We start from the raw sequence: 15,788 nt of genomic DNA on the forward strand, positions 1-15,788 counted from the left end.
ACTTAGAAAACAAAGCATTGGTCATTAATGGTCACTTTGAAAAGCATGATTTGAAGCACTCTCACACTATTTAATTTGTATACATACTCCCAGTCACTAATTTTTGTAGAAAGAATAATTGTGCGTTACTAACATGTTTCAACTTCACAAAATTAGGTTAAAGAGACATTTTTAAAGAAACACATTTCAAGATTGATTTGACTAATACCTTTGTTTTCTTTAGAATCTCATCAAACACCATCAGTGAAATCATCCCTTCGTAGATGTCACCCAGCCGTAGAGAAGGAAGAAGTGACAGTGCGTCGCAGTAGCAGACAGAGGAAATTACTGTATGGAACATTTGATCCGAAGATCCTAGAAAGGGCTCTCTATGTTGATAAACAAAGCTATGAACATGAAGAGGACAACCCCAGAAAGAAGAGAAGGGTGGAAGAAACAAATGATGTTGACGTATGTAACTATTTGTTTTACAGCATTAACAGCTTACTGGGTGAAGGGGTTATCCCCCATAGACCCAGGTACTCCATAATCTTTTGACAATATGGCTGGTTTAGAAGAATTCATTTTTTGAAATCATTATTTTTTCAAAATTTAATAATATAATTATGTATGATATTTAAGACATTATTTATGTTGCCAAAGAACATTTGAAAAATGTAACATTCTGCTTTTTTCATCCACATTTCTAGGACCTGATTGCAAAGTTTTAGGTTTTGAAGTCATTGACAGTCACAAGTAATAGAATTTTGGATCAATATCTTGTGCATGGATATGACAGAAAATTTCCAAACTCTTTTATTTTGTTCTATTTTAATACATACGGAAGAAAGGCCACAACTATTTCTAATGATAATTGCTGCACTGAATAAATTTCAAAGAAACATTTTACCAGTTGTATTTGTAGATAGACAATAATGCAGAAATAGTCATTAATAAATTCAAATACTGGTTAACCATTTTATTTCATAAATCACCAATGCAAGTAGGTCCATTTTGTCCAAAGCAATATGGTGATAATATAAAATGACAGTGTGAATGACATTAAAGTAGTATTTGTTGACAGATCGAGGACATGGAGGAAAGCATGTACAGCCGTGTGAAGCGGGTGAGAAAACCGGTGAAGAGAGATATGTATGGCATGCCTGTACATGAGACATCGGAGAGTGGTGAGTGTTTATGTTAATAACCTCATGTCTAATTGTTGTAAGCAGAGTAGACTATTTTGATAAAAGATGTATAATCAAAACTTTTTTACTGAATTTATTTTAGAAGTTGTTGATTATCTTGGGATAAATTAATGTTGGACTTTTCTCAGACTTTGGAAATTTTGCTGAAAAAGTTCATATAATGTTATTTTCCTTACAGCAAATAAAGCAACTGTGTGAAATCTTGCAATAAACAGGGCAAATATAAATCTGGGCAAAGTCATTTTCCAATGTATGTGGATGAAAATATAACAAGAAGTGAAAACTTCCCTTTACACAGAAATTTTGAAACATATTTTGACCAAAAAACAGTAGCAAATGATAGAATGCTTCATTTCTGACTTTAAATGACTAGACATTGCATGAAATTGTTTGGAAATATTCTCTTGCTGTATCATATGAAAATTAAAGTTAAATTTTATTTTTTATTTTTGTATGTCTCACTCTCAATTCAATGTTAATGTAATACTTGAATTTTTACATGCCAAACTACATGACCATGTAGTGATTTAGAAAGTTATGATATCAATGTGTTAGTTGCTTTTTACTTTAAATACAGAATTTGCAAAGTCTGTGTTCGAATGCTCTTATTCTGGTTGTGTTCTGTAGAGTCTAGTGAAGATGAAAATGCTGAAGATGGTGACGAAGAGGATAATGAAAATAATGAAGAAGATGAAGATGATGATGAAGAAGAGGATGATGAAGAAAAGGAAAAAAAATCTGATAAATCGCAGAGACGTTCATATTACCTCAGGGAACACAAACCCAGAACACAGCTGTTCGAAGTGCCAATAGGTAATTATAGGAATGTTGAACCATGCTTCAGGTAGTTCAAATGAAAGTACACATTTTACACAGTCGTCATTCTGGCTTGTCTTACAGAGGAAAGGCGACGTAGAAAACCCACAATATTTGCTGAAACACCTGATTCACCTGTTAGACGAAAGAAACACTCTCCTGTCTACCGTTCACCTGCTCACAGACGAGTCAATCTCAGGTAAGAAACAAGGGGTTCACTGTTCACATGCACACAGACTAGTCAACCTCAGGTAAGAAATAAGGGGTGCACTGCTCACATGCTCACAGACAAGTCAGCTGAAGGAGAGGGAAAAACACTCCATCAACCATTCATCTCCCTTAAGCAAAGATCCAGATGGTTTTGAGTTTAGTAGGATCCAGAAAACAATTGTAGTTGTCTTTTGTAATTCTTGAATTGGAACTGTTATATTGAAAGAATGAAATTTTGCATTGAGATTTGGTCATTTCATTGGATTCAAATTTAAGGAAATTATTAATCACTGACTTGTGTAATATTAATCACTGACTTGTGTATCTAAGTAATCCGTCTTGATTTTCTAGAAGAAAGAGAGCTTTTCATGGTAGTTCCAGTACCTCCTCCTCCTCCTCGGGATCTAGCAGCGATGAGGGGCATTTTCAGAGAAGGAAGACAAAGAGTATGGCTAGAGCAAGAAATCAACTTTTGCCCATGAACCTGGCCGACAAGGACGTTGTAGGGACCATGAAGGACCGGCAGAGGATTGGGGCCAGTCTGGCAGATGTTGACCCCATGACAATTGATAAATCTGTAAGATTATCACAAAATCATTGTTACACTCGTTCTGTCAAATATCAATCGGTATACTCTCTACAAAGTACATGTTATTTGAAAACTTGCACTTATTTTTCAGATTTCAGGAATTTTAAGCTAATGGAATATTTAAGGCCTTTAGGGACATTTGATTCAAAGTGGGGCGAGTTTATGCTTCTCTAAATTACTTGGTTAAATAATTTTATCAATTGTTAATTCATTCTTATTAGAATTATGTATCGGTCTTGGAGATATATGTTTTTGCATTAAAAATATATGCTCGTTTTCTTAAAGAATCGTATGTAAAATATTTCATGTTGTACGACGTAGCAAAAGTTTATTGGGAATGCAGTAATATACTGTGAGATGCAATAAAAATGGTGGAACCAGAATAATTCCTTCTAAAATTTAAGTAGAGAACAATTAAGTACTGCATTTGAGTTGCAAGATAATTTTTTTGAAAAACTAATGCTTTTCACCATTAGAAATGGGACTGGATTTTGGTCCCCTTCCCCTACAAACCTGGATTTTAAAAATCTCTGGATTTTATCACTGTTCTGAAAATGCATGGTGTCCTACTGAGAAAATGAAAGAATAAATGTTTAAAATTCTGTATTTGCAGGTGACATTTGCCAGTGTTGGAGGCCTTGATAAGCACATCAGAGCACTGAAAGAAATGGTGGTTTTCCCCCTTCTGTATTCGGAGGTCTTTGAGAGATTTAAGATCGCACCTCCCAGAGGATGTCTGTTTTATGGCCCACCGGGTAGAGATTACATGCATATTGTCTCATTTCAGTCGTAATTTGATAGAATTTTTGTTGTTGTTGATGTTTTGCTTGTAATTCATGTGAAATTTAACAGGCACTGGGAAAACTTTGGTAGCCAGAGCCTTGGCCAATGAATGCAGCAAGGGAGATAAGCGTGTGGCTTTCTTCATGAGGAAAGGAGCCGACTGTTTGAGTAAATGGGTCGGGGAATCGGAACGTCAGCTCCGTCTTCTATTTGATCAGGTAGGAAGGTTTGACCAGGAGTGTAATCTATACGCCTTTTGATTAGAGGAAGGACAATTGTTTGGTTTGGAAAATATATTTCGTTCGCAAGATTTTTGCAATCCTACCTTCTGAGTCCAACAAAAAAATATTTCTACTCCATTTGTGCCAGAAATTTTTATTGACTGAAAGATTGATTGTAATTGACTCAGTTTTTTAGGTATTTTAATTTTTGTGTGCAGGCTTATCAGATGCGGCCTTCCATCATCTTCTTTGATGAGATAGATGGACTTGCACCAGTCAGATCCAGTCGCCAGGATCAGATTCACAGCTCCATTGTTTCTACACTCCTGGCTCTGATGGATGGACTGGACAACAGAGGGGAGATAATCGTGATCGGAGCCACCAACAGAATCGATTCTATCGATCCCGCTCTCAGAAGACCAGGCAGATTTGACAGAGAATTTTTGTTTCCTTTACCCTCAAAAGAGGTAAATATGAACAAAGTAAAATCATTGAATGAATTTTGCTGGACTCTTTAAGAACGAGTTGTTTTGTTATTCTGTTCGTCCATCCCTAGGCAAGAAGGCAGATTCTGTCCATACACACTAAAGACTGGAATCCTAGACTACTACCTCAGTTCATTAACAGTGTGGCTGATCTCTGTGTTGGTAAGAAATCTCGTTTGATTCATTATGAGTTTGTAAAAGCACTGAAACTAAGAACTGTTTTGATTGATTATTGAGACTGTGATATAACTCCTAGGCTACTGTGGGGCTGACTTGAAGGCACTGTGTACTGAAGCTACCCTGCTGGCCCTGAGACGGAGGTACCCCCAGATCTACCAGTCCTCTGAGAAGCTTCAGATTGATGTGTCCAGTATTTGTGTGAGTGCTCAGGACTTTCAAATAGCCATGCAGTCAATTGTCCCTGCCTCCCAGCGATGTGTGGCATCCCCTGGAAAAGCTCTCAGCTGTCACATTCAGCCGCTGCTGCAAAATGTACTGTTGGCTGCACTGGAAACTTTACATAAAGTATTTCCTCTCAGTATTGCTCAAGCATCAACTCAGGACCCTAAAAGTAAGTACATTGTACATGGATACTGTTGTTTAAATTTTTGGCATGTCAGATGAAGATGAATCATTCCTTGGGCTAGCATTTTTAGCACAGAATTTGATGCAGCTGTTAAATTCACCTATTTGCGAGTGGACACTGGCACCCGTCAATACACTATGTTTATCCATGAACTTTCCCTGCACAATCTTATAGATTTAAGGTTGCTCTAATGGTGATTTCTCATGAATTGCATTATGTTCATCCATGAACTTTTCCTGCACAATCTGATAGATTTAAAGGCCAGCAGTTGGGTATAAAAGCAGCCAATCGGTGAAAATGGTGGAATATATGAATTTTCTGGTCACATTCAGATTGCAGCACTTATTTTGCAAAAATAAAGATTAAGCTGTTGTTCTGAAATTTTAAAATGGGTATGCTTGTTCCCCTCATAACTGTGCAAAAATTGGCCATATCTATTTTTCATATAAATTCTCATGAAGTTTTAATTTTGGCCTCAAAACTCTGAAGCAGGGCTAAATTTGTATTTCAAACTAGAGATTGGCAGTTTGTGGGTGTGATTATCTTTTGTTATTGTTTACACCAGATGTTGACTCACATATTGCACGAGCATGCTTGTCTAGTTCTAGATAAGAGGGATTGCACCAAAGGAAACATGTAATCAAATCACTGTACAACGTGGAAAAAAAGTACTTACTCATATATCATTGGTAAATCCAGATTTTATTTTTTAATTATATATAATCACATTCCTTTAAAAAAAAATGGTTAACTTTATAAAAATAACTCATTAGGACTGTTCAGTCTGATCGCTGTTTCAGAGTTTTGCAGGATTGCTGGTACCCTTTCTCGAAAAATGTCAAGCATGGTGTTTGTCTGATTAAGCAACAATCTCCTAGGCCAGTTGTGTAACTCCCATTGTCTTTCATCATTGATGACAAATATGTCCAATTGTTCAACTATCACTCTAAAATTACTCTCAATCTGGACTCTTACGTGTGGACATTACAATGTCAAAAGAGACAATCACAGATAGTAGGTCTCCAAATATCATAATGGACAAAGTGTTTCTTTATAATCCTTCAATGCACATGTCTTCCATTGCACAGCTACAATTTCCCCCAAATTCTTCTCATAATTGAAAGGTACCAAGAGGAAAATCATAAGTATTAGTATATCAAATATACCAATATTTGTGTATATTATCAAAAAAACTACATGTTTTAAAAGACATGGATAAAACAATGATGAATTCATTTTGTAGTTCCTAGAGTGAAGTTTTGTTAAAGTAAAAACATATCCTTTCAGTGCCTCACAGATCGAGCAGAGTGGTAGAAAAATGCAGGAAAACTTTAGTTTATTTTGATTAATCATGCCAGTCTCCCTGTTCAAAATATCGTCTGCTACAGAGGACGTGTAGAGTCAGGCATCAGACTGCTGCTTATTCTGATAACACTGCTAAGCCCTGCCCTCTTGCCACATATGCTTAATTGCTGTAGGGGTGTAAATTTTTCTAGGTTACTCCCGGCCTTTAAGGTTGCTCTAATGGTGATTTCTAATGAATTGCATTGACAGTCCCTCTTACTTTGAGATATCTTGTCACAGGAAACACACAACTTTGTAAAAGGGATGACATGGATGTCTTTCAACCATGAAAAGTTTGATTTCACCCTGTATTGTGTAGCCTTTGTTCTATTTTTATAATCTGTAAATAATTTTGATAGATGATGTAACGTAACAATCATTTGCTTATTTCTCAATCTATTTCATGTATAAGACATTGTTTGTAAACATTATCGAATTATTTACGAATAAATATTGTTTAAACTAAAAAACTAACAATCATTTAACTTTATTTTATCTCCAACACAAAAGGGCATGTTTTTTGTATAGGATATACCATGCATTTATATAGAGTTTTGAGTTAAGTTTTATAATTTTCTTAGAAATGAATTAAGTTAAAAGTGCTTAGAAACTTTATGAATACAATCTTAGGTTGTTTTATTTTTAACTCTTTAATCATCAGTTCATAAATATTTTTCTTGAACTTATACTTAAAAATGAAACACTTAAGATTGTATTCATAAAGTTTCTAAGCACAATTTTTAACTTAATATTTTGAATCCTGGCCCTGTTCATTATTTCTGACAAAAATTTGTCTAGCCCTCTATGATATCAAACTTCAGCTTTGAGGACCTTACTATGTAATATTTTCATGTTTAATTGTCACTGTCATCAAAATTATACTTGAGACAGTCCTCATAGCATGTCATATGTACTAGTTTATACCAATGTTACCAGTACGTCACTGATATTAATTGTAATACAAGCTCTGTATCTACATGTAGAGTGCTATCAATGACCTAGTTAGATGAATTAGCTCCACTTTATGCATGTTTTTATATTGTATTAACACGTGGACGTTTCATTTGTACATGTATTTGATTGGTGTTTTTATATAGACAGTATTCTGTTGTAGGTCAGACTCAGGGACTGGATGATGAGTGGACGTTTTATTTGTACCTGTATTTGATTAATGTGTTTATATAGACAGTAATCTGTTGTAGGTCAGACTCAGGGACTGGACGATGAGTGGACTGATGATGAGAATCACGAGGGTCTAACAATATATGAGGGAAAGAGGAGAAATCGAGTCACTGATGAAGAATTCATGAAAAATCTGATCAGGTATCCACCACTACATCCCAGTTCAATCTACTTTGGTATATGATATTTGTATTCAAATTCAATTGGATGATTTATCTCAAAACTGTCTTAAGAATTGTTTTATGCAAAATATGAAAGTACTTTTGACTGAGCTAAGTTTTATTGCCTTGAACAGTTTCTCCAGCAAGAAGCCGTGCTTGTATCGCCCCCGTTTGATATTGGAGGGACCTGCAGGGAGGGGACAGACCACACACCTGGGTCCCGCTCTGTTACATCACCTGGAACATCTGTCTGTTCATTTGTTGGATTTATCCACCATGTTCTGTGTATCCACCAGGAGCCCGGAGGAAGCCTGTGCTCATGTAAGTTGAGGTTTTATGTTTGGATGGTTTGAATAACAAGGTTGAAAACTAAAGATGTACTGATCATACAAACATCGCAGATACTATTTTAGTACATATGTAATCAGTGTTATAAGTATTGCTGCTATTTGATCTAAGTATTTTGCATATCTTTCTGGTTTTTACATTTATGTTGCTAACCGTAAGATTTGTTCATTCTGAAGGTGTTTCGTGAGGCCATGAGAACCTCGCCTTGTATTGTTTACATGCCCCGTATGAACCAATGGTGGGATGTTCTCTCTGAATCCATGAGAACCACTCTCTTAACCACAATACAAAACCTGGACCCTTCATCAGCAGTCCTGCTCCTAGCAACCAGTGAAGAACCCCTCAAACAGATAGACCCCTGGGTAAGATGGATTATCATTAACTTGTTTAAAGTACTGTGTAGTGGGGGTGTAAACTCTTGCAAATTTAAGAGAAAAGCTTATCTTAAAGATTTTCATGGTTACAAATTTGGCAATTTGAATTAAATGTCCTATAATTTTTTTAAAAGGGTTTAAATTTTTTGATTGTTTTGGCCAAAATTAAAGCCCCACCAAAATAACCTGTAATGATAAAAGTCATACATTTTACAATAGATGCACTAATATAATAGATATAATGGAGTGTTTTAATTCAAAGCAGTATTTAAGATTTTGATATGAATCTACTTTGAATATTGTAAATGGGTGCTATTCACATGAATGATCTTTCCAGGGGTATGTTTTAAGCTTTATTTTATTCTTTTTATGGTTAACAAACAAGTCTTACATCTTATATTGATGCTTCTTCTTTAGCTTTGTACTGTGGTCATGACTGATGGAATCTGTGTCATTCATTTGTGAAAGAAAAATGATGATTTCTGCATTGTAGGTTCAGGGCATATTTGGACAGCAAAGTGGGGAGGTGATACATGTTGACAATCCATCAAAGGAGGAGAGGAGAGAATTCTTCCAGGATCTGCTTCTCAATCAGACCGTGAAGATCAAGACTGTGAGGAAAACGAGAGGTAAAATAAAACAATAAAAATCCTAGATAAAACTTAGGTAATTCCTCACTACGAAACCATTTACTACACTACATAAAAATATAAGCTACAGTAGATTAAAAAGTATTATCTTCATGGCAAATTTTGGAACAATTCCTTTGATGAATTTTGAAGAAGAAAAATGTACATGTGTAAATTTCGTCCATGCTAAGGGCTATTACAGAAATAAATACATGGGGGGGGGGGGGGGGGGGGGGGTCAGGAGGCACCTTTTGTATATACCAAGCACCCATAAAAAAAATAATAAAAAATTACCAACCTTTTGTATATACCAAGCACCCATTAAAAAAAAAAAAAAAAAATTACCCCATGACCCATCAAATTGATAAACTCATTTTACAATGACCCATCTAATTAAAAAAAAAACTAACCAGACCCACCACAAAAATATTTTTAAAAATGAAAACGGTACAAATCTCGCGAGGTTTTCGGGACAAACATTCTAGTCAATGACGCGGTAATGCCTGTGCGACATTGTATAACAGTAGTTCTGAAGAAACGATGTCACATCAACAATCAAAGGCATCTATGGCGGGAATGTTGGAAAGATTGGGAGTCCAAACGATGCTATTATCATGAAATGGGTATGGATATGTTTTTCCACGAAGCGTTCGTCTTCTAATGGAGCCCGCGCCCGGAAGCCTCTATATCACCATCACACTGACTGATAAATATAACGCATCGGTACCCTCGTATAAATCAACTAAGGTTTGCCTATTTTTATTAGAAAACGGAATACCTATTGGTTTCAAAATATTCCCAAAATCGATGCACTGTAAACTGTAATAATCTACAGAACAGAGTTCGCCGCCATCACGTCCAAAGGGACCCTACTAAACACGCCTCTAATTTGAAGAGTGCCGTAATGGAAAGTTATGCGCTGCAAAGAGCGACAACTCGAATAGTTCTATGTTACTTCCGATTTCGAAAGCACGTTTTCAATTTTCCCTCCGACGTTTTGTAACCAACACGACAAGAGCGACAATAAAAATATTCTGAAAACTCAACACCCACGTGGCACAAAATAAAACAATAGAAACTACCCACTACCCATAATAAATATTTTTTTAACAGTCCAACCACGGACCAAATAAAATATGAAAAAATACGACCACCCACACAAAAAAATATCATTTGCCGCCCGACCCCCCCATTTGATCATTTCTGGAACAGCCCTAATTTTAAGACCTTAAATCCTGTGCTTTATAACTGAGATGTGGCAGCTGTACTTGTGAAGTTTCTTGTCTAGGTGTAAAACAGAAAAAGAAGGGTGAGGTGTTGGCTGTTAATGTTAATTATTTATTGTTGGTTTGTAATTGTTGTAAAATACAGGAATTATGTGTGTTTAAAGCTAGCATTCTTACCAGCTGGCCAAAGTTTCTTGCATATATCTGATGCCTGAAAAAGTTGAAGATAACAAACAGTGATCTATCTCATAAAACACCAAAGTCCACTTAATGAGAACGATATGTCAACTCGAAAGTGAACTCAATGAATCATGGGATGCATGCACTTCTCATGCAAGAGTTATGTAATCTGCTCTTTGATTGGCTGATGCCATATTGATGAAGAGCCAGTTAAATATTTGCAAATATTATTTGCTAAACAATCTATTGTGACATCATAGATGATGTCTGACCTGTAAATATTTGTGATATATCTTGTGATATATTGCTGCATTAAAGAGTAAAAGTAAAATACTGAAATTTACGAATAGAAATTCTTATGATTTGAGTTTGTTAATGCTGATTCCTCGATTCAGTTAGAGACTTGTCAAACCAGCAATAATCATTTCTTCAGGAAGAATATCATTTTAACCTTGTGTGGCATTACTGCACTAGATTTGAAACAATAATTTGTTCATGGAAATTTCTTCGTTAATAGTTATTTTTCTTGACTTTTACATTCGTAAAACTAGATAGATCAATTTGATCAAATCTCTGTAGATAAATTTTTGTGTACTTTGAATTTCCGAATTAGTTTTGTTACTAAAGAGCAGCATAGGAGATTTTATTTTTACAGAAACTATTTTATCTACAGCGAAATTAGACAGATTTATGGTATTTAAAACGTTATGGCTTTGTTTAGGTGACAAACAACTTAGTGCAGTGATCTTTATATTTGGTTTTAATTGAGTGCATAATTGATATTTAAGCCAGGGATTTAGAGATCCTACCCAAGGCACCTCCCCCTATTCCCAGAAAACTGACAGACAGGGAGCTTAAGGCAGTGAGAGACAAAGAAGAAAGTACACTAAGGGAGTTACGTATATTCCTTAGAGAAGTTGTTAACAAAGTGGTGAAAGACAGGAAATTCTACATCTTTGCTCGCCCTGTAGATATCGAAGAGGTAATTATCATCTACTTGTACACCATTGTAGTTTACACGTACACCATTGTAGTTTACACATACACCGCTGTAGTTTACACATACACCGCTGTAGTTTACACATACACCGCTGTAGTTTACATGTACACCGTTGTAGTTTACACGTACACCGCTGTAGTTTACATGTACACTATAATTATAGTTTACATTTACAGCATTGTAGTTTACAATAACTTTGCTTAGATAATTCAGATAGCATTCTATTCTTGTAATCAGGCTTCAGATGCCTTAAGACACTTCCACTCGCATACAGAGCAGTTGTTAAGAACTATTTGAACATACATGTACATGTAGTCTTTGATGAAATTGTTTTTAAAACTCTGCATCACTGACCAGTGCTTAACAATATATTGCTGTGAACAGTTTGATTAGTGTCCTAGAGAAAAAGATTTTGACTGTGTACTTAATACAGATAACAAATATATTAATGTACTGTCAATTTATACAGAGAAGGGATTGGTGTTCAGTCTGCTGTTGTTTATTTAGGTGCCAGACTACTATGAAGTGATCTCCAGACCCATGGATCTCTCCACCATGATGTCCAAGATCGACATGCATCAGTATCAGACTGGCAAGGAGTTCTTAAGCGACGTGGATCTAATCTGTAGTAACGCCCTGGAATACAACCCCAACAAAGACACTGCTAGTAAGATCATGTAGTGTTTACAGATTTCTAGTGTTATAGAGATTTATCTATAGTAATGTATACACAACAAAGACACGGCTATTAAGATCATGTAGTGTTTACAGATTTCTAGTGTTATAGAGATTTATCTATACTAATGTATACACAACAAAGACACGGCTAGTAAGATCATGTAGTGTTTACAGATTTCTAGTGTTATAGAGATTTATCTATACTAATGTATACACAACAAAGACACTGCTAGTAAGATCATGTAGTGTTTACAGATTTCTAGTGTTATAGAGATTTATCTATAGTAATGTATACACAACAAAGACACGGCTAGTAAGATCATGTAGTGTTTTTCAGATTTCTAGTGTTATTATAGGATTAAACATTCTTTTTGAAGAATTTATCGATGTGTAAACTCCGGACATTTTACTCACAGACTGAATAAAAGTGCGAAGCACTTTTATGTTAAGGTGGGTCCTTAGTCCTGGATTTTTGGGGTTTATGTAGCATTTTTTTTGTTTGGAATCAATAAATTAACATTCAGAGTAATGAAAAAATGCAAATTAGTTAAGGATTTCCATATTAATTTTCATTACAGACACTACTGAAGTCATGTACCCCTATGTAGATTTTTATGAAATTCATTGGAAACAGTTATTTGTCGTTATTTTAAAATAAAAACAAGAAAAGTGTTTAATTGAATTTATTTATCAAGAAACATGTCAATAACTAAAACACACGTCATTTTAAATATGTTCATCAAGTTTTAGAATAATAAGTGCAGAGTTATTGAATTAGCGTTGTTCTCCAAAATGTTAAAAAACGAATAAATGTGGACATAATTTCCTTATAGCATGGTTTACATATCATTTTTTCTGTTTATATTAGTAGATGTACATCTATTATAGTTATTTATGAAAAAAAATCCATACCTTTCCATAATAATTTCAAATTTATAGCTTTTAGAGTATGTATACCCCCATAAAAACCGAAGTCTGGCACCATACAGCTGAGCTATTTAAAACCACTCATGGATTAAAATTTTATGTAATTTCACGAAAACACACAGATAATGATTCCTTATCACCTTGGTAAAATGTTTGTGAAAAATAAAGAAAATCTATCTCATAATGGACTTGATAAATAATTTATTGAAAATGGAGTTATTGTCCTTGGATTCAATATTTTGAAACATATCATTGACTATTCAAATATAACTAAGACTTTAGAAATATTTTATGGCTGACAATTTTTTTAAAAATAACTATTGAAAAAAACTCCAACAAAATTTATGTTCCAGTCATTAAATCATTGACTTTGCAAAATCTTATGACGTCACAGGAGTGTGGAACTACGTTGAGTTTGTGAGTAAAATGTCCGGAGTTTACACATCGATAAATTCTTAAAAAAGAACGTTTGATTCTTATAATTCCAATTCATTCACTTTATTAACAATTGCAAAAATTTGAATAGTTTCCCCGCACTATGTTATTTGTTTTCAGGCGTGTATGAATACATCGCTTTTTCGGGTTTATTGATGTACAGTATAAACTCTTGTTCAGCTTTATTTTTGTCCAATCAAAACAATTGTAATAAATAACATTGGAATTATAGAGATTTATCTACATGTATATACACAACAAAGACACGGCTACTAAGATCATGTAGTGTTTACAGATTTCTAGTGTTATAGAAATTTATCTATAGTAATGTATACACAACAAAGACACGGCTAGTAAGATCATGTAGTGTTTACAGATTTCTAGTGTTATAGAAATTTATCTATAGTAATGTATACACAACAAAGACACGGCTAGTAAGATCATGTAGTGTTTACAGATTTCTAGTGTTATAGAAATTTATCTATACTAATGTATACACAACAAAGACACTGCTAGTAAGATCATGTAGTGTTTACAGATTTCTAGTGTTATAGAGATTTATCTATATACACAACAAAGACACAGCTAGTAAGATCATGTAGTGTTTACAGATTTCTAGTGTTATAGAAATTTATCTATACTAATGTATACACAACAAAGACACTGCTAGTAAGATCATGTAGTGTTTACAGATTTCTAGTGTTATAGAGATTTATCTATATACACAACAAAGACACAGCTAGTAAGATCATGTAGTGTTTACAGATTTCTAGTGTTATAGAGATTTATCTATATACACAACAAAGACACAGCTAGTAAGATCATGTAGTGTTTACAGATTTCTAGTGTTATAGAGATTTATCTATATACACAACAAAGACACAGCTAGTAAGATCATGTAGTGTTTACAGATTTCTAGTGTTATAGAAATTTATCTATATACACAACAAAGACACAGCTAGTAAGATCATGTAGTGTTTACAGATTTCTAGTGTTATAGAGATTTATCTATATACACAACAAAGACACTGCTAGTAAGATCATGTAGTGTTTACAGATTTCTAGTGTTATAGAGATTTATCTATAGTAATGTATACACAACAAAGACACTGCTAGTAAGATCATGTAGTGTTTACAGATTTCTAGTGTTATAGAGATTTATCTATAGTAATGTATACACAACAAAGACACAGCTAGTAAGATCATGTAGTGTTTACAGATTTCTAGTGTTATAGAAATTTATCTATATACACAACAAAGACACAGCTAGTAAGATCATGTAGTGTTTACAGATTTCTAGTGTTATAGAGATTTATCTATACTAATGTATACACAACAAAGACACGGCTAGTAAGATCATGTAGTGTTTACAGATTTCTAGTGTTATAGAGATTTATCTATACTAATGTATACACAACAAAGACACTGCTAGTAAGATCATGTAGTGTTTACAGATTTCTAGTGTTATAGAGATTTATCTATAGTAATGTATACACAACAAAGACACGGCTATTAAGATCGGCTATTAAGATCACCGTTGACAGACTTTTAGTAATTTGTATCTTTTCCAAAATGCAATAATGGACTCAAGTTAAAAGACAAGGAGAAAACAATATAAAGAATTGTCTTACAAAATTTACAAAAGGGAGACTATAAATGTCTTGCAAGGTTCTTTTATTTGCACTCCTAAAAATGAATAGGTATCCTTACATTAAAATTTTTGTTTGTAGCATATATCTATAATTATGAATAAAAAGATCATGCCTTTTATGGATTGAAAAAAAGTACAGATGTGGGTAGTGCATTGATAGAATAGGTGACCTTTGTCAAGAATCTGAATTGATAGTACCCAATGTTTAAGAAGAACTTTATCTACCTCATGCATCTGCAAATGCATGAAATTTCCTAGCAACCAATGAGATTAAGTTAAGATTTGTATACCTTGCACTGTTATCTATGACCTAAGTGTGTATGATGAACCCTACACAAGGTCATTTACACTAGGTCATTATTAGTGTGAAATTCATTATCAGTATGAAATTTATTCATTGATTACAATGACCACCTCTACAATGTAACACTCTAGAAGCCTTTCTGACTAATCACTTTCCTGATATAGATCTTGCTAATGGTAGAGTGGTTAGTTTTCAGTCTGTGCTCTTGTTACTGGTCCAGTGGTCACTTTTCTGGGTTAGTTTTTTGTACAGGTTAAGTGGTCATTTTTCCAGTTATGATCTTGCTACAGGTTAAGTGGTAAATTTTCTATTTGTATTCTCTCTACAGGTCGAGCCATTCGCCACAGAGCCTGTGCACTGAGGGACACATTCCATGCCATCATTGGAACAGAGCTGGATCCAGAATTTGAGAAACAGTGTGAGGAGATTGCTGAATCAAGGAAGAATAGAGGTAATGCAGCCATCTGTGAGA

General features: G+C 34.4%; 1 protein-coding gene across 1 annotated transcript in view; it reads left to right on the forward strand.

The window, feature by feature from the left end:
- Positions 1-15,788, forward strand: part of LOC125669201 (ATPase family AAA domain-containing protein 2-like) — a 30,102-nt gene that overhangs the window by 6,480 nt on the left and 7,834 nt on the right. The window contains exons 4-20 of the mRNA XM_048903642.2: positions 224-450; positions 1,064-1,166; positions 1,815-2,000; positions 2,088-2,202; positions 2,565-2,790; positions 3,416-3,557; positions 3,655-3,803; positions 4,025-4,273; positions 4,363-4,453; positions 4,548-4,862; positions 7,424-7,544; positions 7,699-7,885; positions 8,089-8,274; positions 8,780-8,915; positions 11,110-11,303; positions 11,829-11,988; positions 15,645-15,767. Coding sequence (XP_048759599.2) covers positions 224-450; positions 1,064-1,166; positions 1,815-2,000; positions 2,088-2,202; positions 2,565-2,790; positions 3,416-3,557; positions 3,655-3,803; positions 4,025-4,273; positions 4,363-4,453; positions 4,548-4,862; positions 7,424-7,544; positions 7,699-7,885; positions 8,089-8,274; positions 8,780-8,915; positions 11,110-11,303; positions 11,829-11,988; positions 15,645-15,767 — 2,910 coding nt within the window. The remainder of the gene's footprint in view (positions 1-223; positions 451-1,063; positions 1,167-1,814; positions 2,001-2,087; positions 2,203-2,564; positions 2,791-3,415; positions 3,558-3,654; positions 3,804-4,024; positions 4,274-4,362; positions 4,454-4,547; positions 4,863-7,423; positions 7,545-7,698; positions 7,886-8,088; positions 8,275-8,779; positions 8,916-11,109; positions 11,304-11,828; positions 11,989-15,644; positions 15,768-15,788) is intronic.

Source organism: Ostrea edulis, chromosome 4, assembly GCF_947568905.1.
Source record: "Ostrea edulis chromosome 4, xbOstEdul1.1, whole genome shotgun sequence".
NCBI lineage: Eukaryota > Metazoa > Mollusca > Bivalvia > Ostreida > Ostreidae > Ostrea > Ostrea edulis.